This window comes from Osmerus mordax, chromosome 1 (assembly GCF_038355195.1).
Source record: "Osmerus mordax isolate fOsmMor3 chromosome 1, fOsmMor3.pri, whole genome shotgun sequence".
Lineage (NCBI taxonomy): Eukaryota > Metazoa > Chordata > Actinopteri > Osmeriformes > Osmeridae > Osmerus > Osmerus mordax.
Window position 1 is genome coordinate 2,990,590 of NC_090050.1, and position 25,757 is coordinate 3,016,346.

The 25,757-nt window shown below is 40.5% G+C and overlaps 1 protein-coding gene across 1 annotated transcript in view; it reads right to left on the reverse strand.

Moving 5' to 3' along the window:
• Nucleotides 1-9,982: 9,982 nt before the first annotated feature.
• The window catches only part of si:dkey-81j8.6 (serine/threonine-protein kinase 10), a 61,661-nt gene continuing 45,886 nt past the window's right edge, over nt 9,983-25,757 (reverse strand). Inside the window, exons 14-17 of the mRNA XM_067233629.1 lie at nt 13,098-13,283; nt 12,683-12,808; nt 12,307-12,420; nt 9,983-11,359 (exon numbers count right to left, since the gene is read on the reverse strand). Coding sequence (XP_067089730.1) covers nt 11,234-11,359; nt 12,307-12,420; nt 12,683-12,808; nt 13,098-13,283 — 552 coding nt within the window. The 3' untranslated portion in view covers nt 9,983-11,233. The remainder of the gene's footprint in view (nt 11,360-12,306; nt 12,421-12,682; nt 12,809-13,097; nt 13,284-25,757) is intronic.

Sequence of the window (25,757 nt, forward strand, 5' to 3'; positions counted from 1 at the left end):
CCATTATCATTTCGTACGTAGGAGACTTTGAGAAAGCCTTGCGGTGGAGCAAGACTGCAGAATACAAATCGGCCGTTGAGACGGAAGATGAAGCTGAACAAAAAAGACAAGTCAAACGTCCGCACAAATATGTGGACAGTAGTGGAGGTATGTCACCATGTGTTGTATTTTGTGGTACATAAATGTGTGTAGCACTAAAACATCTACGTTAATAATTAAGTTTATTGGGTGTGTTTTGCTATCGGCAAGGGCACAACCTTTGTTCTCTCACATATATATTATTATTATTATTCTTTTTGCCCCCCTAAAACTCAGTCAATATTTGGCCTACATAGACAAAGTTCCTCAACTGCAACGCTGTAGCTTACGCGAGACACACTACAAAAACATCTACACTACACAGCTGTTTAGGAAGTCAAACAGCGACAGAACATGTTCGGCACTCTCCTTACTTAAATCAAAAGTCTATCTAACTACTAACCTGAACTTCATTGCCACAGCCTAAACGTTGTCAATCTGTTCATGAAAATAATTAATTTCAGCCTAAACCGTACAACTGAACGTTAAATCCAATTCAACCAACGCAATCGCTACCAAGACGAACACAGCAGTAGTCTACTACTGTACCGTAGTAGTACAATTTACCGGGGCAGCTTCTCCACACAGGGCTATATCGCATTTTGCATTGTTACTGACAATGATCGCTACCAGTGAGCTTTTTATGAATGAGCGATTTTCCACTAAATAAATGTCAAGCTTATTTACGTTTTGGGGGGCATATTTTCAGTTAGCAGATGGTACTGTTTGAATCGCGATTCCATCTTCTACTGCCGGGTAACGTCGTAGAATAATCTTCAAAGGGGTTGTTTATTCATGAATGAATGCAATATGAGTAGGCTAAATGCCTGAAAATATCATGAGAAGGGAAAAACTTAAAATGACGTTTAAGTCATAGAGATTAGGTCAATTTTTACACCGGTCTGCCAAATGTATTCGTTTTGATTCAACGATGAGGCTGCCTCTTGCAGGGGAAATGAGAAGACATCTATTTCATTCTACACTTCACTCGTATTTTCAGTTGTAAATGAGCAGCAAAAAAATCTATGTAATCTTTATAAATAATAAGTATGCATTTTTATATAAAATATACAGAAATATCAGTTGTAAAAATTTCATTCAAAACCCCTGTGCAACCGACGCAAGCAAGCACACCCTACAATTTCCCCAGAAATTGTACCCTTTCTAGTTTTAGTATAATATACAAATTAAATAATGGGCCTGTGCAACAGTGTTTCATCATTTCAGTTCTGTTTAGATGAGGAGCAACCATGGGTCATGGAGAAGAGGCGAAAGAATTAAAGGTACATTTGTCATTGCAATACAAGACAGCTACAAAAGAACACTAAGTGGCCAGCCGCTGTAATATAACATCATGTATTCTCTATACAAGGCCCGGTTCCAAATATCCATGCCACCGTGGGCAACCAAAAGACCCATAAAGGTTGGATCTTTTTTTAAATGTTTATGTCAAAGACTGTACTAGTATAAATGACATAATTTCAGTCTCATCTTAAACTGTGCAGAGATTACCTTACCTACTCCACCACAACCACAACATCCCATCGTAGGTTATTCAATAATCTAAATACTCAACAGTAATAAAAAAATTGAACACAATAGTTGTACTATCAATATGCTAATACTATGTACATACACTACATGCTGTCGTTAAGCCTGTACTTAAAAAGCCCAGTTTGGATCCATTACAACCTAAGAACTACAGGCCAATTTCCAAACTTCCATTCATGTCTAAAATCCTTGAAAAAGTTGTAGTAGAGCAACTCACTCTTTTCCTAGAGAATCACGAGCTGTTCGACAAATTCCAGTCTGGTTTCAGGAAAAAGCATTCTACGGAGACTGCACTACTTAAAGTTTGTAGTGATATTATGACATCAGCTGACTCTAAGAAATATACAGTTTTGGTCCTATTGGACCTCTCATCTGCTTTTGGCACTATTGATCATAAAATTATGATCAAGACTTTGTGATCTGGTAGGGATGTCTGGATCAGTTTTTAAATGGTTTTCATCCTACCTTTCTGGTAGAAGTTTCAGTGTCTATGTGAATCAGATAATGTCTGAAACCGCAGAATTGTTGTGTGGGGTACCTCAGGGTTCTGTTTTAGGACCTATTCTGTTCCTCTTGTATATATTTCCTCTAGGACAGATTATTAGTCAATTTGGCGACAAATCTTACCATCTGTATGCGGATGATATTCAATTGTACTGCTCGTTTAAGGAAACTGAGTTCTATAAACTGTCGTCTTTAATCAATTGCTTGACTAGTATCAAACAGTGGTTGGGGGACAACTTTTTGCTTTTAAACTCAGATAAAACAGAAACTCTAATTATTGCCCCTTAATGTAAAATCCCGCCGATAAAGCAGCATATTGGTGACTTAGGCTCATCTGTCCAGCCGAGCCTCGGGAGCTTGGGTGTAGTGTTTGATTCAGCTATGTCCTTGGGGCATCACTCTAAACAATTAGTTAGAAACTGTTTTTTCCAACTGAGGAATATTTCCAAATTAAGAAAAGTAGTGTCCAAGGGTGAACTGGAGATGATTATTCATGCTTTTATTTCTTCTCGTTTAGATTATTGTAATAGTCTTTTTACCTGTTTGAACAAGAAGGAGCTCGACCGTCTCCAGGCCGTTCAGAACTCTGCTGCAAGGCTTTTAACACACATTAACAAAAGAGCACACATTACACCTGTTTTAGCATCACTTCACTGGTTACCTGTCCAGTACAGAATTCAATTTAACAATTTAACCTACATTTCTGATTTAATACAGCTTCATACCCCCACCCGTAATTTGAGGTCATTGGGTCAGAAGCTTTTAGTGGTTCCCTGTACCCATTTTAAAACTAGAGGGGATCAAGCAGGCTTTTAGTTAGTTGAGGGGTTTTTATGGTTGTCTGTCATGTTTCTATTTAAATGTTCTGTATTCTTTATTTGTAGTGTTATATTGCATTTTGTTGTGAAGCACTGTGATTTTATCTGCGAGAGGTGCTATACAAATAAACTTTACTTACTTACTTACTTACTACATTCCACTTTCATTTCTCTACAGATTATCCTACCACCATCACATGGTCCCTGTTACATAATAGTAAGGTGATGAATGACCGTATAATCGTATGAGCCATGGCAACCCTAAAGGCTATGTTTTGAAGCAAAAGCATGAACTTTTGCATCACCAGATGCCATACACCCAGGAGTTATTTCTGGAGTGGTGGAGGAGAACCCATTGGGGGCCCAAGAAAACAGCTGGCAGCCCGGCAAGTTCAAATATAAGACACTCCAAAAAAAATACTAAATACTAATAGCTTTTCAATATAATTGCCAACTCATTAAAAGGCATACCTAAGTTGTTCTGTTCGTGGCGGGGGGAAACATATTTGTCAAAACAACACATGTTGTCATACTAATGCTTTTTATACCCCATTCAGCTGTACCATCTTGGGAGAAGAAATTTCAGAAAATTCAAGGTAACATTTGTTAAATATATCAATGTTACAGCTAATCTAGAAGAACCACAGTGTATGCCAATCATGTAAAATCGTAAAAACGTCGTAAACGTGAGTCTAACCACTCGTTTCTAAAAAGGATCTATGTGATATCATATGTCCCATAACCACAAGCTACGTAAAAGTAATTAGATCACAGGCAAATAACTATCACGTCCATTACCAACTTGAATTCCGATTAGATTTGCTAGTGGTGAAGTAGGCCCACAGTAGTTAACTACCTGTAATGTAGCTAGTTGGCTAGCTAATCCTGGTTGGTTATTGATGAAATCCATGCATTCATTTCCGTATCTGACACAAATAATTGTAACACTTTCAAATCATTGTCATATTAGAATTGCAAAAAAGAATAGAAAATATGTATCTTACCTGGCTGGCAACAGCGTTCAACGTTCAAATTGGTGCTGACAATAAGTTCATGACTTCTAATTGCAGATGCTGTGATGAAGTGGCAGACCGGACTGGGGGAGAAGACAGTGGAAATCCTCATAGGCAGCCCATTTGAAACAAGCCAGGTGAATGACTCATGATTGCAGCTTCCATATCCAATCTGTCACATTGCTATGTGACAAACTAGAATCAGATATCTTTCTGAAGATGTATGTTATTTTAGATGTGATTTTTTGATGACTTGTTTAGCCCCTTTCACGTGTGCAATTATGTTGATAGGACACTAACTTATTTTGTGCTTCAATGTCAGGGCCAACAGACAGGACCTGTAGCGGAATGGCAGACGATTTGAATTCAGTTTTGCACTTTGTTTGTTTGGCACTTTTGTTTTGCAGTGTTTGTTTGGCACTTTGTTTGGCACTTTATATCAAGTATGTATATATTTTGGCCATTTTAGTTTTTATTCTAAATGTTACATACTTAAGCCCCATAGGGGTGAGACTTTGTACATTGACATTGTCTAGACGCTCTTATCCAGAGCAACTTACAGTAAGTACAGGGACATTCCCTGGAGGCAAGTAGGGTGAAGTGCCTTGCCCAAGGACACAACATCATTTGGCAGCCTTCTGATTAATAGCCTGATTCCCTAACCTCTCAGCCATCTGACTCCCCTTTAGTATAGGTAGACCACATATTTAAGATTCCTATATGTTGAATGTATACACCTTCCTGCCAAAGTAAATTCCTTGTCTGTGTAAACTTTCATGGCGATTTAAAACGCTTTCTGATTCTGAAATGCTGCCTTGTTTATGATTAGCTTGAGTTAGGCTACACATCACACAAACATAATCCTCCTAACGTTGGCTACCATGTAGCCTGGGGAGTCAGGTGGCTGAGCGGTTAGGGAAGCGGGCTAGTAATCAGAAGGTTGCCAGTTCGATTCCCGGCTGTGCCAAATGACGTTGTGTCCTTGGGCAAGGCACTTCACCCTACTTGCCTCGGGGAGAATGTCCCTGTACTTACTGTAAGTCGCTCTGGATAAGAGCGTCTGCTAAATGACTAAATGTAAATGTAGCCTATTATACCAAAACAAGTAGCCTTTTGGGCAAATGAGGTCTGCATATGAAATATAGGTTACTTAATTAGCGTCGCAGTTACGGACTAGCAACGTCACAATTTACGTTGCTAGGAGGTCGTGGTTACGGACTGGCAACGTGACAATTTACGTTGCTAGGAGGTTGCGGTTACGGACTGGCAACGTCACAAAATTTACGTTGCCAGGACGTCGCGGTTACGGACTGGCAACGTCACAAGATTACGTTGCGGTTACCTTCTGGCGTCCCACAGATGCATGGTCCCACGTAAGGGCAACGTAACTGTGTTAGCTGGGTATGCGCCAGGAGACCGCATAGGCTTACGCCTGGGACACACTGGCTGCGAAGCGCCTGGACACGCAGCGCCACGATCGGCTACGACTGAGCAAAAGCTGTTCACACCAGACGACACCAGACGCACATTTCTCCGCGTCGGTCACCAAGCCTTTCAGCTACTCTGAGCTTTCCTTTACGCTGACATGGTACATAAACATGGCATTGGCTATATCCCAGCATTGATCCTTATCTACATTGTCATTGTAAAATTGTTGCTGACATACAACAACTCCCTGTGCTTTTTAACTTTGAGAATTCATTTGATGCTGATTTTAGAAATCGACTTGGGGGTTCTCTCTCAGTAGGCTATGTATGCGTGCGTGTTGTGTGCAACGAGTGACAACTCGGTTCTCTCAAACAAACAAAACAACTACGGGCATGCTAGCTCAACGGATCAATCCGTTTATTTTCATTCGTTTTCATCAGGGTAACCACATGTAAAGGACGTTCGTTACCAACATTGTGTAATTATAAAGTCTACAACTTTACAAATGTTCACCATAGTCTACAATTAATGGAGTAAAATCTTAATAACATGTTTTTTTATTCAAATATATCAACTAATATGGTGTATTTCATCATCCTGCAGCTGATTTCGCAAGCGTCTCGTGAAAAAATTCGACCAGCTGCCGAAACAATCGCAGGCAATCGCGGCGCTTCGCAGCCAGTGTGGTCGGTCCCATTTGATAACATGGGCGCCGAAAGAAAAAAGGAGGCGCTTCCAGGCGCGTCGCAGCAGATCGCAGGCAGTGTGTCCCAGGCGTAAGGGGGATTCTCTTCTTAACGCAGCTGTTGTGCAGCACCGCAGTAGCATCAATAATTACACAGGGTTCAGGGTGCATTCGCATTTCACTGTGGAGGCAGTGAAACCTAAAAGAAACAAGAACTAAAATCACCATATAGGCTATCAGAGAAAAATATGCACCTACAGGTCCTACTGGCCTTTACTAAATGTGTAGGCTATTCATTTTTGCCTGTTAACCGGGCTACTAACCTGCGTTTGAGCACTCCAATGCAGCGCTCAACAATGTTCCTTATTGCTGCGTGCTTGTTGTTGTAGTTCTGCTCTTGTGCAGTTCTCGCTGCGATCACCGGTGTCATTAACCACTGTTTCAGTGGGTATCCACTATCCCCAAGGAGAATGCCATTCCCTCTCCCTGCCTCAAATTCCTGATGGAGGGCACTCTTTCGGAGGATGCGAGCATCATGTGTTGACCCAGGCCATCTTGCCACAAGGTCGATAATGGACATGTCTGAGTTGCATGCTATTTGCACATTAATTGAATGGTAACCCTTTCTATTTACATACAAATATTCATGATCGGTGGGGGCCTGAATACGAACATGGGTACTGTCAATGCACCTGACAATACCAGGTATCCCAGCTTTCGAATAGAAGTCCTGCTTTGTTTCTGATTTTTTGATGCTTCTTCTAGGGTGGGTAAGTTGGTATATTGCCTCAAGCAGCAGTGGAGGGCCAACGACACTCTTCTAATTGCTCGACAAGAAGTCGTTCTGTGTGCATTTATCATGTCTCCCATAGTATTTTGGAAGGCCCCGTTTGGAAAAAACCTGAGAGCAATCAGCACCTGCAGGGCGGGGGACAGCGCGGCGTTTCTGTCCGTTGAATGTTTGAGATGAGGGGAGAGCTCCTCAATTAGCTCAAAAAGATCATTCCTGCCGAAGCGAAACCTCTCAATTAGCTTGTTGTCCGAATATATATCCAGTGGATTTGTGCGATCACGGACGATTCTTTCTTGCCTGCATGCCCTTTCCATATGTTGCCGATAAACAAGACAGGCTGCCATCGTTGTGCGTATTGTGCGATCAAACTGTTGTACATTATAATTACCATGGATATTAGTCTGACTTTCCAACTTACGCCTGCTCCTCAATAGGCGTAAAATGTACACCCAGGTGCAACACATAAAGGGCTTGAGTCTAACTTGTGCACTAGTCATAACTTTAAGTTGGTCGTAACTTTGAGTTCTATTTCGGACGTAGCGTTATGCCCAGGCGTACGCCCAGCTGGTGCACTCGGCTCCAGAAGGTGTGTCCTCGGTGCCTTGTGAGATTGTGTCTTTTAAGATGTAGTCTCGCTGGGGGAATATCTGGCCTCACTCGCTCGCCTAAATCAATAGGAGCAGAGCTCCCCTATGGGGTGGAGCTCCACAAAATAGAACAATAGGTAATGTAGGTAACTCCAGTTCTATGAGTAGAGCGGAGCCACATAGGGCTGTAGGCCCAGCCCTATGTATACCTATGTATACTTTATACTTTTGCAAGGATGAGTGATAGCTGTCACCCCCTTATATAGGGCACCTGTGTGAGACAGATGCTCACACAGGGTCTATGAGTGGGGCTCTGCTCATAGAACTGGAGTTACCTCCATTAACTATTGTTGTTTGGTTTATGGCTACAAAATATTTACTTTGAGAAGTATACTAAAAAAGCATTTATATTAATATTGAAATAGCAATTATTCTTTTTTATGTATGAGAAAAATTACTGGCAACTTGGCAAAATGTGTTAGAAAAGAGAAAGGAATCTAATTTGAATTTGTATTGGGTTCCAATTCAATAATGTAGTATAAGTAGTAGAGGTTTAGATTAGGTTATGAGAGACTAAGTTTTAACATGCTATTCGTAATTTGAAAGTTGTTACGTGTAGCGGGGGTTTGTTCGTTGAAGAATAGAAATACTTGATCTATAATTTATTATTGTTGATGGGACACCACCTCAATATTGGGGGGAGGACATCGAGGAAACCTAGGTTAAATATGTAATAATCAGTTGTCTGAAGGAATGCATTCTAGAGTATCAGATAATGTAAGGGGATAGATTACGTGAGTTAAAATTATACAAAATGATTTATTGAAATAAATGGAAATATAATGAACAGTAATAGAGATTGTTATTGGTTTAGTAAGATTTGTAATGGGCTAACAAATGTAACAACATAAGAGAATCAAGCCTTATTTTCAATTCTTGAATCTCGTGATGAACTAGTCAGTTCACATGTAGTCAATCAAACATGCAAAATGTAAATGACTTCATATCCAATGTCACAGAATTGATTAATATAGCTAGTCACATTTACTTTATCGGTGTGTCGAAGCGGATTCACAGCAGCGTTGTACGGACACTAGTCAAATCAATCCAGAGGAGAGTCGGCGACTGTTAGTTTCTAGTTTTTATAATCAAGAGAAAAGACTTGATGCAGGTAAGACAATACTACCTTGAACATATCTAGAAACCACTTTGTTTCAACACTGCTAAACTAGAGTGATATGGCAAGGTCCTTTACACATAGAATATTTCTCCTGTGTGTGTGGTTTTCTTTTTGGGGGATTTATATCCTATGCTCCCTGTCTTGTCAATGGATGTACTTGTGCTATGCTAGATTCTCAAAGGCAGAGAGTGTCCCCTTAGATTTAATTAATTGTGGCACTTTTAGTCCTCCATAACTGAACTGATGTTCAGTTATTGAGGACATTGTGACATTGGTGACATTTTGTGACATTGGTGACTGTGGCTCGCTAGTTAGCTACCAGTAGCTTAACTTTTGGCGACAAAAACTTAAATTATGCCTAAACATAAAACTTAACCTTCGCGGAGATACAAGCAACGCAATCGGGACCAAGATGAATATTTTGACACAGAAATTGTCTATGTAGTGCAAATATTGAGGGAGAAGTTAGCGTTGGGAAATAAGAAATATATATGACAGAGAATATAAGTTGTGCCTTGCCAAAGGCAAACACACACAACTATCTGTAGCCAACTGAGATTAGCTAGGTTGTAAAACATTATGCAACTTTTTGATCAAGTTACTGTTAGTACTGATAGTACAGTTAAAAACAAGACAGTGGTTCCAAAAATGCATTATAGCTTTATTTGTGGCTTTATCACAAGGTACTAGTTTGTTTGTTTTATTTATTTGCACAAAATATTATATAAAAACATAATACAAAAACAATGGGTAAAACAGGTGCAGGAGGAGGGAAGAAGCGTAAAACGCTTATACGAGGCCCTCCTCCTCTAAACTAAACAAAATGTATAATAATAAATAAGTGCTAAAGCAAACTAATACATAGAAAATGAATTAATACAATGGGGATAATCAAGTAATTAAGTATATTGAATGGTTTGGATTACAATAATAAAAAAGTATTACATAGAAATAAAAATGCAATACGGATACACAGATGACTAAAGCTTTGATTCAACAATAAATAATAAAGTAATACATAGTAAATGAAAATTATCTGGAAAGGGTAATCAATAATTAATGGTATGGTATATAAATGATTGAGAGACAACTCCACCGTGTTGGATTTTTTTAACAGGTATGTTTTAAGATCATTTTTGAAGGTCAGAAAAGAGGAAGTACAATTCTTGAGAGAGGGGGGAAGATCGTTCCATATTGTGACACACTTGAATTTGACAGATATTTGGGCAGAAGAGGTTCTGAGAAGGGGGATATGTAAATTAGCGCATTGGCAAGTTTGGTAATTGTGAATCTGAGAACGAAAATTAAGGAAACCGTCAAAGGTAACAGGGTTACCTGTTATGGTTTATATATTGGGCTATAAAAAAAGCTGTTAATATCATCAATGTTCAAAATTCTAAGTTTCTCAAATAATGGTGTAGAGTGGGTGTATAAACTGGAACTAGTGGCAATGCGTAGAAATCTTTTCTGTAGAATTAATCGAGGGTGTAAAGATGTTTTGTAGGCATTTCCCCAAACAATATTGCAATATGTAAGGTATGGGTAGATTAAACTGTTGTATATGGTTGTAAAGGTTTTCTTAGATAAAAGATGTTTAATTTTCCCTATCATCCAAATAGTTTTCGAACTTTTATTTACTGTCATAGCAATGTGAGACTTACATGTTAATCGATCGGCGATTAATATTCCTAGGAATTTAGCCTGGCATTCCTGGGAAAGTGGAAGGTTCTTTAAGAATATATTAGCATTTTTCCTATTACATGTCTTGTTTTTACTGCAAAAGATAAGATAGAATGTCTTTTTAATATTAACTGATAACTTGTTGGCTTCGAACCAAGTAATGACCTTATCTAATTCTTGGTTGGTTAGATGTATTAAATAATCAAAATCTGCATGTGAAAGGAAAAGATTTGTGTCATCAGCAAATAGGATAGGATACAAAATAAAGTTTTGGATGCTTCGGCAAGATCATTAACATATATAAAAAATAATAGAGGTCCCAGAATTGATCCCTGGGGCACTCCACAAGTTATAGGTTTGCATGAAGATGAATTCTCGTTGAGGATAACGTACTGTTTCCTGTCAGATAGATAGCTATTAAACCACTTAAGTGCCGCGTCGTTGATCACATATTTGTTTAGTTTTTTTAGAAGAATAGAATGGTTTACCGTGTCGAACGCCTTACTTAAATCTAAAAATATTCCTATAGTAAATTCATTGTTGTCAATAGCTGTAGTAATTCTGTAGTAAAACATACAATGTTAACTTCACCATCAGTTCCTTAATAGGGAAAAGCAAAAGTTAATGTAAGTGTAAAACACTACAATTAAATGTAATGATTGCAAGTAGAATAACCAACAATAAATGTAGATAAATATGTCACTGTAAATTCTAAAATGTAAATTAGATCGGCGGGGGTATAGGTATTTGTTTTAGCATTTGGCTGCAGATCAAGACACGGCAGTTAAAATTGTCCTGTGTATGTCGCTTTGGATGAATGCCTCTGCTAAAGGAATACTTAATATTATTAATATTTGTTCCTGTAATGCTCCAATTTATGTGCCTGCCACACCATAGGTTATGATTGTTCAAAAGGTTAAGAGAGGTTGAGGTTGGCAAAAAAAAATGTTCTCCGATTTGTAGATTTTGACTCTTGTTCATGGTCACCTCTCCTTGTTCTGTCCTTCTCCCTTCTTTGATGAGTCAGGTCCTCCTCTAAAACCTGCACACAAAGATTGCTTTTTTTATTTCAGTAGTAATAACTTAAATACGGAAGCGTATTGCATTCACCATAGAAAAGAAAATAGACACCTTATCTCGTAATAGAGAAAAGATCTCGTAATTACGAGAAAATATCTCATAATTAGTTGTCAGTAGGCCACGGCTCAGTGATCAACTATTGTTGATCAATCAGTGTATCCCCTCTGTAACTTATCCTAGAAAATAGCTGGCATCTCCATATTATCTCACAATTGTTTATTGTGACCAAAAGAACACAGAAAATAGCACACACTTTGCATGTTAGGGGAGGGGGTACACATTATATCAGGTCAAAAAACGGCCTGATATAATGTGTATCCCCTCTGTAACTTATCCTAGAAAAGAGCAGACACCTCTGTATTATCTTAATCCACAATACTAAACGACGCATTAAACAATTCACACGTTGCCTTAATGTAACAGACAAATAAGCATATTTATGTAGATAAGAGTCCCTTGTTTGATCCATGTTTTACCTCTCTGGCTGCTTAAGAATAGGGTGCACGCACAATTAGCTTGACTACTTAAATCTGACTTGAATTAGTAGGACTGCGTGAGCTGAAATTGGCCTCGCTTTAGCCCCGCTTGACTTGTTAAGCTAATTCAAGTCCAACTTATTTGAGCTGCCTTTATGGAACAGGCCCCTGCTCTACTTGCCAGAAAGGTGATGTAATACTAAATAAAATTCATTATAAAGCAACGTCATAATCAGATTGTGTGTTAGGGAATCTGGGTTGTATTGTTAATCAATAGATAATGAATGGGTGTTAGTTATGGGTAGTATTAGCACAACAATTAAACACTGACAGAATCTTAATTTAGATACTTTGTTACTAATTTCCTCCTAGATAACTTATTATTAATTTGCGTGACCTTTTATTCCCTTTATAACCTCCATTACTCTCATACCTCTTTCCTGAAAGACAGTTTGTATTTCCACTCATTGTGTTCCAGTTTGTGTTCATCATCTAGACCACGGATCTTCTTCTTTTCCATGTCCACCAGCAACTGCAATTTATCTTTCTACACACACACATGCACCCATTTAGACAAGCATGTATGCACAATAGCATAATAACACACCCAGAACAGCGACAAGGAATAGATATTATTTCTCACAAACTCAAATGCCGTAAATAAGTCTGATCCCATCTCCATGAATACTACCTGTTTCACATTTAATCTGCCAATAATTTACGGTAACACAACGTACCGCAATGTAACATGCTTTTCTAAACTTAATTGCATTTATGGTTTTTGTTCGGTTGCATTATTCATCTTGTACCTGTAGTTGTTGGAGTTCTGCCATGTTGGCTTCACACTGCTGCCGGAGATCCAGAAACTGACTCTCTTGGACCGCCTCTAAACTCTGCTTCATCTGTTTTTGTCTGACCTCCTCCTCTGCAACAAACTGAAAAGAGAGATTTCATTATTTACAGGTGTTGGGTGGGATGATGACATTGTTGTCTGTGAATGAACATTGGGTGTATTAAGAGGAAGTAATAAGTTGTGTTTCAGTCTGGAGCTCATTAACCACAGAGTAGAGGACCAGGGCTCAATCCTTCAACAGGTGTCTACTCCTAGCCAACAGTACACTCTGTCAAATCTTTAGTAAGAAATTTGGATAAAACAGCAGACAGAACTATGAGATACTGTTCAAATAAAAGATTCTCATACATATAAGAGGTTCATACACTCACCAGTGCTAGGCGCTGTCTTTGCTCAGGACCACTCCACCCCAGTGTTTTCAGCTCCTCCTTCAAGAGGGAGAGCTTGGCCTTGGTCTCTATGCGGTGTGCTCGTTGGAGCTCGCCTTTCTTCTGTGCATGCTCAGACTGTAACTCATCTAGCAGAATGCTGTGAAATTGGCATGTCCGCTCTGTATCCTGCAAAGGGGAGGTGATGAGGGGAAAGGTGTTTGAGAATTGTGTCATGAGGATGTGCTACCTTTAAAAAAAGAAAAGGAATGACAATAATAATAATAATGTTTCCCATTTATGCCATAAAAATCATATCTCAAATCATATTTAAAAAAATTCCCGTATATAAAATAGCAAAACAAGTATTTTCCGCACTGCCCCTCATATGCCACAGGTTGAGCTGATTTTAGTTTTGGTGTGAGACCGGCTTCACGCTAATTAGTAGTTTTTTCCGCTCAAATTTAAAGGTCTAAAAAGTGAGTGTGTGCTGAGTGATTGGATCGCTTGAAATTGAAAAAAAAATGGCAGAGCGGGGCACAGAAAAGTCCTAACAAATAAAAAAAATTACAATCTGTAGCAAAAGTTCCCAATGTTTTTTCAAAAGCCAAGATCTTCCACTGATAATACAGCACCAACATCCAGTTAGCGGCCTCTTTCTGAGAGCTTTGAGACCAGCCAGCTAGCAAATGAGACCAAACAGTACCGGTGTGCCAAAAATCCACACTATGCCTAAATCTAACTCTCCTGCTTGTGAATGTGTGCACACTGTTTCTGCATTGCTGCCACTTGCTTGCTTGTGGATTTGCTATTCACTTTGTGATAAATTTAACTTACGTTTCGCTGTTCTTACATATATATTGGAGTCCATTAAGACACAATTTTGGTGTTGTATGTTGTTTTGTTATATAAAAGAATTGTGGTGTGTCCGCGTGGGTGACGCGCACCAATGTGCAGTTTTCGAGTGTAAGCTTATTCGTCTATAAATAAATAAAAATACAGTATATGCCCTTATCGCTCCACGTCTGATATTTGTAACGGTGTTAGGTTTAGTAGCTCATGTTGACCAGTAGACTGTGCCACAAAAAGTATTTTTTTTCCAGTGACAAGGGAAGCACAATGTCAAGGTTTGCATTAAAGAAGTTGACTCTAAAACGACTCCTTCAGACAGTCGCTGGTCCTTGCATAGCTTATCAAAATGATGCCTCGTCTTCCTTTTCCGAGTGTCTTCAAATTCGTTCTGAGCTCCCCATTTGTCTGCAAGGGTCTTCGCAGTGACTTTGGCTTCCTCCAAATGTTGTTGGAATCCGGTAAGGACCTCTATCATGTCCCTGAGTAGGCTTACTGCTTTGTGCAGGTTTGCGTTTTTGACCTGTAGAATTTTGGAGACAACGTTCACAGTTTCTAAGACCTTAGTCTGCAGAACAACAACAAAAAATACAACTATATTGTTCCATTTTCTTTTTCAGTGCTGCTGCATCTTCGACCTTGTCCTTCTTGTCACGATCTTTGTGAGGGCTTTCATTATGTCCATATATCTGTATCTCAGGGCGGCAAGGGACTCATACCTTGATGACCAGCAAGTGGGACACATTTGTTTCAGAGTTGCAGTTTCCCGGATGAAACATCCAGTATCCCCCTTGACCATCTCTTAATGCTATTCCCAAAGAACGTGTAGAACAGTTCAACAGTTTTGTAAAATTGTTAAATATCTGGCACATTCTTGACGGAGTTGTTGAGAGCCAGGTTAAGATTGTGCGCGGCGCAATGCACATAGTACATAGCAAGCTGCTCTTTCTCTGCTATTCTGGCATGCACACCTGAGTAGACCCCGCTCATGTTATCAGCTCCATCATATCCCTGCCCATGACATTTTGAACAATCCAGCCCATCCCTGCTGTCCAGGATTTTATGTTGAAGCTGAGCTGCTGATATCTGCAATCTCTATAGCGACATTATTTGCATCCCTTATCACTCATGTAGCGCTAAACTTGACTCAGCTGGTCAACTTTGGCTATGGGGCTACCAGTATCTCTCCCTTAATGTCACACAGCTCATTTTGGATTTGAGGACTGAAATAATTAACAGATCCTGCAGGCCGTTCTAAAAGCTATTTCAGAACGGGTTTGTAGAATGACAGCAGTTCGACTATACTGAGAAAATTCCCACTGTTGGGCTGCCCCTGCTTTTCACAGTGCCTTCTGAATGCCAGACTGCATTATGCAAGTGTGAGAGTGACATACACTATCCGTTCCGACACCTGTCACCAGAAATGTGCTGCGTTACGCACGCCTCTCTCCATTTCTGCGTCAATAATGCCATTGAGCTTCCATTGCTCATACACTAAACAGGCATCCACATGAAGCTGGATGTCTTGTAACATTATATGTTGGATGTTAGATGACACCAGCCAATCTCTTACACCATTCACGAAGGCATCAGAAAATGAAGGGACACTCCAATTTCCAAAAAGCCAGCAAGGCTCACAATACGCGAACAACACAAACAATCCAGCTTTGCCGAATAACCCAGCCATGTACTTGGTGATTTGATTCGTGCCTTGGTTGTGGCGTTGTTATAGGACTCCGAAAAAGACCGTCTTTCCTCATCTCTCCGGAACTGGCCGGTATAGAATATATTGTGCTTAGTAAAGTTGTGCATTGTGCTTATTAAGGTTCTGTCTTATGAACTTAGAAGTGTGCTCAGGCTTAAACATTGGGTCTCACACTGAGTGTGGGAAGCAGGCTGTTCTTTGTGTCTCTATCTCTGCATTTTCAGAAACAACCTTGAAACCGGGTGGAGATGGCACCCGAGCAGGTGGGACGCGTAGGCAAGAACAACTCCCTGATGCACGAGAGAACATGCTCAACCCTCTTTTCATACTTGTGTTTTACTTGCACTGTATATTATATGCTGGGGCAGGGAAAGATAGCCAGTTGGACTTCGTGAACCAGCCCAAACTCTGTTGCGGGTAGGGAAACGTAGACAACCCCAGAGCTCTGTACTTGTTGATTTCCAACTGCTGCATTAAAGCTGATATTATCGGACCTCTGCGACTCCAGACCACTCTTTCTAGAATACAGATTTGTGTCATTGAATACTATCATTACATATTGGAATAGACACAAAGATTTTGGATCCTTCATTATCGATCTGAGTGTTAATCAGGCGCGGAGCCATATGTTGTAAACATTCGGGGCTTAGCCCAAACCATCAACGTATTCTGGGTTTGATTTGCTATAAAGGAATTCCACACTTAATGCGAGCACGCAGGGCGCGCAGGCGAAATTTTTTGGTACATTGGTACGCAACGCTGCACGCCTCCACGGTCCTCTTCCACATATTAAAATAGTGCTCCTGCCAACGAATAATGCACCTAATAATATGGTTCCTGCAGTGCAATGGCGGGCCGGACGTTCCCCACCCCTGCCTTAGATCATCAAACGAGTTCCTTTTAGCCATTCCACAGACTCGGATGAAAACAAAAGGTGATCGTGCCTTTTCAGCTGTAGCCCCTACTCTATGGAATAAACTGCCAATTTTTAACAGGTCATCCCCCCACCACCGAGACATTTAAGTCTCGTTTTAAAACCAATTTTTATTCTTTGGCTTTCGAGTCAGGCTTTTTTTTAGGGTCACTCGTGCTTACTGTAATTGTGTTGTTTGTTGTTATTATTTATTGTTGTTTTGCCCTATTAGATGATTTTGTACAGCTCTTTGGTTAGCATTGGCTGTTTTTAAATGTGCTCTATAAATAAAACTGACTTGACTTGACTACCTCGGGCTGCTTGAGAATAGGGTGCACTCGCAATTAGCTTGACTACTTAAATCTGACTTGAATTAGTAGGATTGCGTGAGCTGAAATGGGCCTTTATGGAACCGCTTTAGCCCCGCTTGACTTGTTAAGCTACTTCAAGTCAGGTTTGGGACTTTAAGTCCAGCATTTTTTAGTGGTCTTTATGGAACTCCAGAGGCCTGTTCCATAAAGATCCCTAAAAAATGCTGGAATCACCTTCTCACCAAACTGTTTGGTCTTTTTTTGAAAGACCAAATGTATCAAATAGCATTGCAAGACAATAGGACCCATTGCTAATGTAAATGTGGTAGTTCCAAAAAAAATCTTATTTGCAAATGTGTTTTTTTGGAGAGCTAAAGGTGATTTTGAAATTTTTTATCGGATCTTACAGGGTTTTAAGGCATCTGTATGCAAAACAAAATTCAGGCGTAAATAAAAACTTTCTATTTCATTGTGTTAAAGCTTCTATTACTCAAAACCAGTAGCACTTACAGGGATTCTGACAATAGGGGAAAGAACCTTTCAAGATCATCACCTTTCAAAACAGACCACATCTATGCATGTCCTCCAAATTGTTCAAATACAGCTTTCAATTTACTTTGGGTATGCTTTATTTAGGCGTTTTATTCAAATTGGACAGTCCTATGCTAGTGACTTTTGTTTTATAGCCTGCACTGCCAGGTGGATTTCCTTCCTCTTCCTCTCCGTTTATTTAGCAGTTCTCCTTTTTGTATGAGTTGGTGGTGTTGCCACAGTAATGTAAATGCACATCCCAGTTTGCAAGTTTTTTTCCTGCAAAAAATAATGCCACACTATGCTCCTCTTTCTTTCTGCCATCATGACATCTCTCACTCATGTACAGCCCAAAGTGTCTACTCTGCTAATTGGCTTGCGCTTGCTAGCGCATGATGGCAGGACAACCTCAAAATTAAGCAGGGGAAGAGGAGCAACGTGTGTGGCGTATTATTAGCCTCAAAACTTATTTTAAACATTACATTTCATGCTAAATAAATAAAATCACTGAAACAAACATCTTTGTATCAATATTTTTACAGGAGAATCCTTCAGGATCGATCCGCCTACTCCTTGCAGGGGTCATGTATGTACAGTTTGATAACCAACAGTCACAAAGGACTATTAAAAACCGCAGTGTGCACCCAAGTTAAATCTTTGTCAAGATATTTTCAGTTGATATTTTTACTTAATTTGTATAGGCCACTGCAGAGATATGAGAATAAACATAAATATAGCTGCAAGCAGCGATGCGGGTTCCTCCGCAAAATGGCAAAATATTATAAACATGTAATGTATAATTAATTTATGGCATTGCATACCATATCATTGTTGTTGAAACGTTTTCCATATGCATATATAATTATAATATTTTGAAGACTGATCAAATTATTTCAAAGATTATAAATGTGACCATTCATTAAATCTAAGGTGGAATGAAACCACCGCGTTAGTGGTTGTTTTGATTTCATTCTGCGAGTTTAGAAGTACAACAAGTGAGAAAATGACTGTGGTAATTTTAAACAATGTCAATGCTGTTGCTGTATTTGGCTGTTCATTGACATTGGGGAACAAAAAGTTGTCCACAATCAAGATATGTACATTTCCTATCAAAACAAGACATGGGGATGACCTGGTTTAGCCTGGCTGCCAGCCCAACTTCTCCCCGCCCACAAAAGAATTTGGTCGGGAAGTTGGGTCTGGAGGGTCTCGTATTGGGAACAACTACATAAAACCAGGATCTGGACGGACCAATGAAATTGCCAGGGCGGGCTTTATACGATGATGGACAGATGATCAACAGTAACGTAATCAACAACGTCACGAAAGAGCCCTTGGGTTGAATTCGTTTTCAACAAACAACATATTACGTTGCTCTGATTGGTTGTAGGTCTATCCAATTGAGCGAAGAGGCATTTGTTTTACGAGTTCGGTTGAAACAGGCCCCGTAGTCACAGCCCAACGGAGAGTTTTCAGACTCATATTCTGACTAGAATTATGAGTATGACAACGTCAGGCTAGACCTGGTTGCTGCTGTAAAGAATATATTACTCATAGTGCTTAGATTAGGTTGTTTGGGGTGCCATAACTCAACATAAGTCATGGAAGAGAATTTCAAATGATGCCTAGCATCAGTGGCCGTGTGTCCTAGCTTAGGTCACTGAAATAATTTGCGCAACAGGCAAGGGGTCCACCTCAATAATCAATATACTTCATTAGAGCTAACTCAGTTGTGAATCTAACACTACCATGTGTAGCTAGCTACTGTGGTGAACCTGGCTTGTGTTGCAGTGGTTTACACAGTCTCGCTAAACAGATGTGTTGTGATGGGCTCAAATAAACACGCATTGCTATGTTTTACAACCAGAGGATTTATCGGGAGACTAGAAACCGTTTGGTCAGAATAAAAAATTAAAAACTATGCCTCTGACTGGTATTGAACCTTGATTACCAGCACAACATCTCAGCCAATTGAGCCATTCCCAGGCATGGAATACACAAATTTCAATAACTGGATAATTAAAAAAAGCTGTTTCTCCAATGGCGAGCATTGTCAGATTTGGTCCAAGTTCAAACAGCTGTAATTCAGTCATATTTTGACATATCAAGGTGAAACTTTGCATGGTACTTCAGAGGCATGTCACCTTAAAGCTTATTAGGTTTGAACCATCCTTCAAAAATACATTTGATTTAGTGACACAAACATATTGAGGCAATGTGGACATTTACATAAATACACCCATTTCAGCCATTTTGTACTTGATTCAATTGCCTTAAGTAACGCTTTTAAATACGTCAATGATACATATCTGTACCAAATTTCAAGTCAATTTCACCTTTGGTTCAAGAGAAGAGGAATTTTGAAGGTTTTCCCAAATTATCACAGTACAGGAAAATCCATCATGGCGGACCTTATGGGTCCTTGAGGCTTTTTTGTTCCTCATGAAAAATGAGGCATGCACACCACGTTTCAGAAGAATTGGAGCAATGGGGTGGAAATGCCATCACTTTGAAAATCGGACTTTTGGGCGTGGCCTGTGGCGCCCCCTATCGTCCGATGTGGCCCATATTTGGTGTGGGGGTACCCACTTGGATGTAGTATCAATGTGCCAAATTAGAAAATTTATGACCAGGGACTTTTTTCCTCTTACCGGAGGAACCTAATAATAAGAATACCAACAATAACAATAGGTTCCCTCCTACCGGAGGAACCTAAATATTCTAGACATATGTTCAGAAAAACAATTTCAGATACAGTAATATCCAACAATGGGAGTCAGGTGGCTGAGCGGTGAGGGAATCGGGCTAGTAATCCGAAGGTTGCCAGTTCGATTCCCGGTCATGCCAACTGACGTTGTGTCCTTGGGCAAGGCACTTCACCCTACTTGCCTCGGGGGAATGTCCCTGTACTTACTGTAAGTCGCTCTGGATAAGAGCGTCTGCTAAATGACTAAATGTATATGTAAACAAGAACCATCGTAGTTTACCTGTTTTGGAAGATTTATAGTCTAGATGGAAACAGGGGTCCACGCGCACCCCCCGGCTTTTTTTATGCCACCTGATTTTTTTTTTGTCCCCAAGGCTTCATTTTTAACCCTTTGCTGCATCCGACCGGAACCCGAAAAACCAAAAAGTGATGTAGAAAGTGGCATAACATTTGAAGTAAATAACATATAGAGACAAGTGAACACATTTTCCCATATAATTCTGACCCCAGGAATTTAATGGAATGGTTATTTTTGACATTTGACAACATATTGACCCTATTTCCGGACAAAAATAGCAAAAAATGGCCAAAGATGTGTAAAAGATCAACTATGTTTTCGTTTTCTCAAGCGCATAGGGTGATTTTGTTTTCACAACCTGTTATTTCTTTAGCATTCAAGTGTCTAGTTTAAGATTAAATTGGGTATCAAGCTGAAATAATGTCCAAAATGCTTTATTTTCAACCCTTTGCACCAAACCTGAAAAATCTAAATATGATACAAAGTGGCATACATTTTGATGCAAACAACTTACAGACACAAATGGACACATTTTCCTATACAATTCTGACCCAGGGAAATTGTTATTTGTTATATTTTACAATATATTGACCATATATGGTCAAAAACAACTAAAAAAGCTCATTTGACAATGTTTTTATTATACTAATAGCAGCCTGAAATGGGGTTTATTTTAACATTTTACTGCACCTATCCTGAACCTGAAGAAATTGAAAATAGCTTTACTTTTGAAGTAAACAAAACAAAGCAAATTGACTTAAAAAAAAACAACAACAAAAAAACAGAAAGAAGGAATTCCAAAAAGGTCCAAAAAGTTGACTGAGCATCAACTGCCAGTTTTGGAATGTTGGGGCTTTGCAGTTGGCAGTTGGTACCTGATCTACACAGTATCCGAGATATGAGACTCTGTGAAGCAGCCAGTTCAACATACTGCATGATGGATATTTGTGAACAGATTCCATTAACATTAGAGGACCTGCCTTTGGATACAATTGGCTATCACCAAAACTGCTATAAAAGCTTTACAGGAAAAATAGATCGTTTACAAGTGTCAAAGGCTTGTAAATCTGGTGAATCATCATCAATGAAAAAGGACTCTCTGCGCCATGTCAAATCTCTATCAGTTCAATCTGAAGGAGCTCCAAGAAGGTGTTCCTTTTTGTTTCCCAATCAGTGCATTTTCTGTGACAAAGCAAAATCCAAGTTCAAGGGCAAGACTGAAGAGCTTACAAAGTTTCAGAGTTGGAAACACAAGGAACCAGCCTGGAAAGTTATTGAACCTAGGGCACAGGAATTAAAGAAAGAGGCTCTTTATCGCAAGGTGCAGGGCAAGGACCTTTTTGCAATGGAAGTTAAGTATCATCTATCATGCAGAAACAACTTCAACACAGAGTACCAAACCCATGAGCGTGGAAGGGAGAGGGCAGAAAAGGCAGCAGACAACATTGACAGCCTGCAGGCCCAGAAGATAGCAGCACATAACAAGTCGTATTGTGTGGTAAAGGATTACATTCTTGGGAATGTGATTGAAGGCAAAGAGGTTGTCCAGCTAAGATCCATGTGCAACTTGTACATAAAGACATTGGAAATTCAAGGTTTTCCTAATCCTGAATACCGCAGTGAGAAATTGGCAAGACGGTTACAAGGAGACAAAGACATATCTCATGAACTCTCATTCTCCAAGGTGCAACACCGTGGGTGTATTGAGTCAAACCTCATATACAACTCTAGCATTACTGTAGATGAAGCAGTTGGATGTGAGTACAAACTTGGAACAGCTGACCAACTTCAAGAAGCAGCTCACCCTCCATTCTCACATTATAAAGGCATTCAAAGAGTCGAAGGAGCTATCATGGCCCCCGACAGCACAGGAGCTAGATGCTGTGAAGATGGACGTGCTTCTTCCAGAGCATCTTGTACAATTTCTGAGCTCAGTGGTGACTGGGACACTTGATGGCAAAAAGTGCGAGAAGACACAAAGGCTGGTGTATTCGATTACACAAGATGTGTGTCGAGCAGCAACTAACAGCAAGTGGAAACTCCCAAAGCACATCCTCCTATGTGCCACACTTCAACACCTCTATAGAAGCAAACAGGTGAGTTCTAAGTTAATTTACTGCTTACGAGGTCCTATATTGTCAATGCTGAACTCTTTTTGTTACAGGTATTTGATTTTGATATTTACTAAAGCATTTTTCTGTCTTTGTAGCTCACAACCATCCTTTCACGACTAGGACACTCAGAAACATATGACTTCAGTATGGAACTTGAGACAGCAATGGCCAAGGCTTTTGATGACATTTCCACCCAGCTGACCCCTCAAATCATCACCGGCGAGGGAAACACTGTTTTTCACAGCGAGTGGGACAACCTGAACAGAATCACAACCAATGTTCATGGCTCAAATGTTGTAAACAGCGCCGGGGGAATCATGATTCAAGAGGTGAAGGAGAGCCATGTGAGCACCAAGAAGAGGACCCTTTCTCTCTATGACAGGACATCCAAGATGAGACGCCTAAAGATCACGCCTCCCAAAACGCTCCCAGGGCTGGCACTCAAAAGAGCTGGCCCCAAATTCCCCAAAAATGCCAACTTTACCCCTCCTGCTGACAACCAAGAGTCATTGCTCACTGGGCGCAAGTGTCTTGGAGCTGGCTATGCTGAGATCCTCATGGAAGCTGGCCTCGCAACCAGTGGTTGCCTGAAAAACATTCTGAGCGGCAAATCATACGCCAAGGCTCTCTTCAGTCTGAGGGCGGTCACAGAGGCACTCGAACGGTTACTCATCAATGTTTTCCTGGAGGAGGAGAAACCAGACATACCACATGAGACACTCATCAACCTCATCCACTGCTGCACTTGCGAGAACCTTGACTCCACTCTGAAGAATCCCTCACTCATCAACCTGATTAATCAGTACAAGCAATACCAAGACAAGGTACGCAAGGGCCATCTGGGAAAAACAGGCATGTTCTGGCTCTCCATGATGGATCATGCAAGGCTGGTCTTCATGATGGATTTTGCAGTGAAAACCAACAACTTTGAGCTCTTCCACCACTGCAGTGGTGCTATGGCAGATGTCTTCTTTGCATACGATAGCCACAACTACTCCAGGTAATCTATGCAATCATTCCCTTAATACACAATATAAAAATAAGTAAGTGGGAGCTCATCCGAAGTATAAACTTTATTTATTCTTCATTTCCTACAGGTACCTGACCTGGTTTGAGGCCTTTCTAACAAACATTGACCTCTCTCATCCTGATCCTCTTGATTACATCAAGCACGGAGCCATATCAGTCACAAGATCTCTGATCCCAGGGGCCCTTGCAGCAGTGGACAAGACCATGGAGGAGACATTCATGAAGTTTGCGAAGTCTTCAGGTATGTCAATGTGTGAACACAAACATAATCACTATATGCAATTACAGGCTCATGTTGGTTGTTGTGATAAAATTAAGACTTCTTCCTCTTTACATTGCAGGTGGTCTACTCGGTCTCTTCAACAACTGCGGCGCATACCAGAAGTGGTGCCGCACAAGCTCTGCCCGAGCTCAGTTCTATGAACTTACTCTGAAGATGTGCGACATGATTGACGACCCTGAGATGCCGAGGGCAGGCAAGCACCGTGAGCTGGAGCCCGCCCAGATAAAAAAGTCTGAAGAGGCGGTGCAGAGAGTCATCACTGCCATCAAGGGCTTCACAAACCTTTGGAGAATCCCTGACAAAAGCCGACTGTACTCCCTAGCATCTGGGGCTCCAATCGATCCAGAGGTTGAGGTTGACGTGCTGCGGGCCGAGGCTGCAGGGAGGGCTGCCAAGGAGCAGTTCATCCAAGACCGCTTTGTTTCCAAGAGGAAGGAGTTCTTTGACCGCCTCAAGAAACTTAAGCTCAAGACGATGGATCACTGCATCAAGAGGGTCAAACTTACATCTGCACAGGGGAAGGTGGATATTGATTTAACTTATACTAATTGCACATTTCATTACACAAAATATACTCTGTTAAGGTCTGTTGTATTTATGCCTTCCTCATTTCTTTACTTTCCATTGCAGCTCTTTGTGTACCAGGAGCAGAGTAACCTCGCCTATCAGCTACTCGTAAAGTCACAGATTATGGAGATGCCCATCAACCTTGAGGAACTCATGCGGTATCCCCTCTCGCCTGTTCCTCATGCCCTTGGCTCTCCTGATGGCTATTTTGCCAAAACAAATAAGGCCACCATCCTTCACCATCTGCTGAAGGACAGGGATGAAGAAGTACCTTACCCCAAGGATGCCCTCTACATACAGGATGGCAATGCCCTCTTCCACATGATGTCCAACCTACCACCAACCTGTGGAGAGATTTGCATGCAGCTCCTGGACCTAATGGTTGCCAAGCATAATTTTGTGTTCTCCACAGATTGCTACCAGCCAGATTCCATCAAAGCCCAGGAGAGGCTCAGGCGTGGCTTTACTGAGAAGTATATCATTGATGGTCCAAATACCCGGAAGCCCTATGACTTTAAGTCATTCCTTGGTAATGAACTGAACAAGAAGCAGCTATGTGACCTGCTTCTCAAGGTCTGGGGGAGCAATGAGGCAGCATCCCGGATTCATAAGAGTATGAAAGCAGTGGTGTGTGTTAACGGGAAATGCTATGACCTAACATCAACAAATGGAAAGGTAAGTTGACAAAAGTCTTGAGCAATCACCCTATACACAATCCTTTGAAAAAAATATTTAGGTTCTACAATGATATGTACACCAAATGGCTCTGGAATTATGAATTCTAGAATTCACACATGTACGATTGCAGACCATATTTGGGCACTTTAACATTTGTAGTCATGCAGTTGTTGTCTTATGTATTAATTGTAACATTGTGTAGTAGTATTCAGTTTCTTTATTTGTAACAGGTCCAGACTTCTGAGATCTTTGCACTGCGGTCCAACTAGGACAGACAGCCGCATTGTCCTGTACCTCCATCAGGCTGTCAAATGGGGATACAAGTCCTGTGTGGTGAGGACACCTGACACAGACATTCTGATGATCCTCCTCTACCATGCCAGCAACATCAACCTCTCCATCTACCTTGACCACGGCTCTGGAAAACATCGCACACTCATAAATGTGACGGAACTCTGTGAATCACTGGGCCCTGACTACTGTAGCACCCTGCTGGGATTCTATGTCTTTACTGGGGAGGACTGTACTAGCGCTTTTAAAGGCAAAGGAAAGGTGAATCCCCTGAAGAAGCTCCAGCAGAATCCTAAACAGTGCTTTCAGGCAGCTTGGTGCAGACTGGCTGGTCACAGATGAGCTTCAACGGGAGATGGAGAGCTTCACATGCATCATGTATGGCCA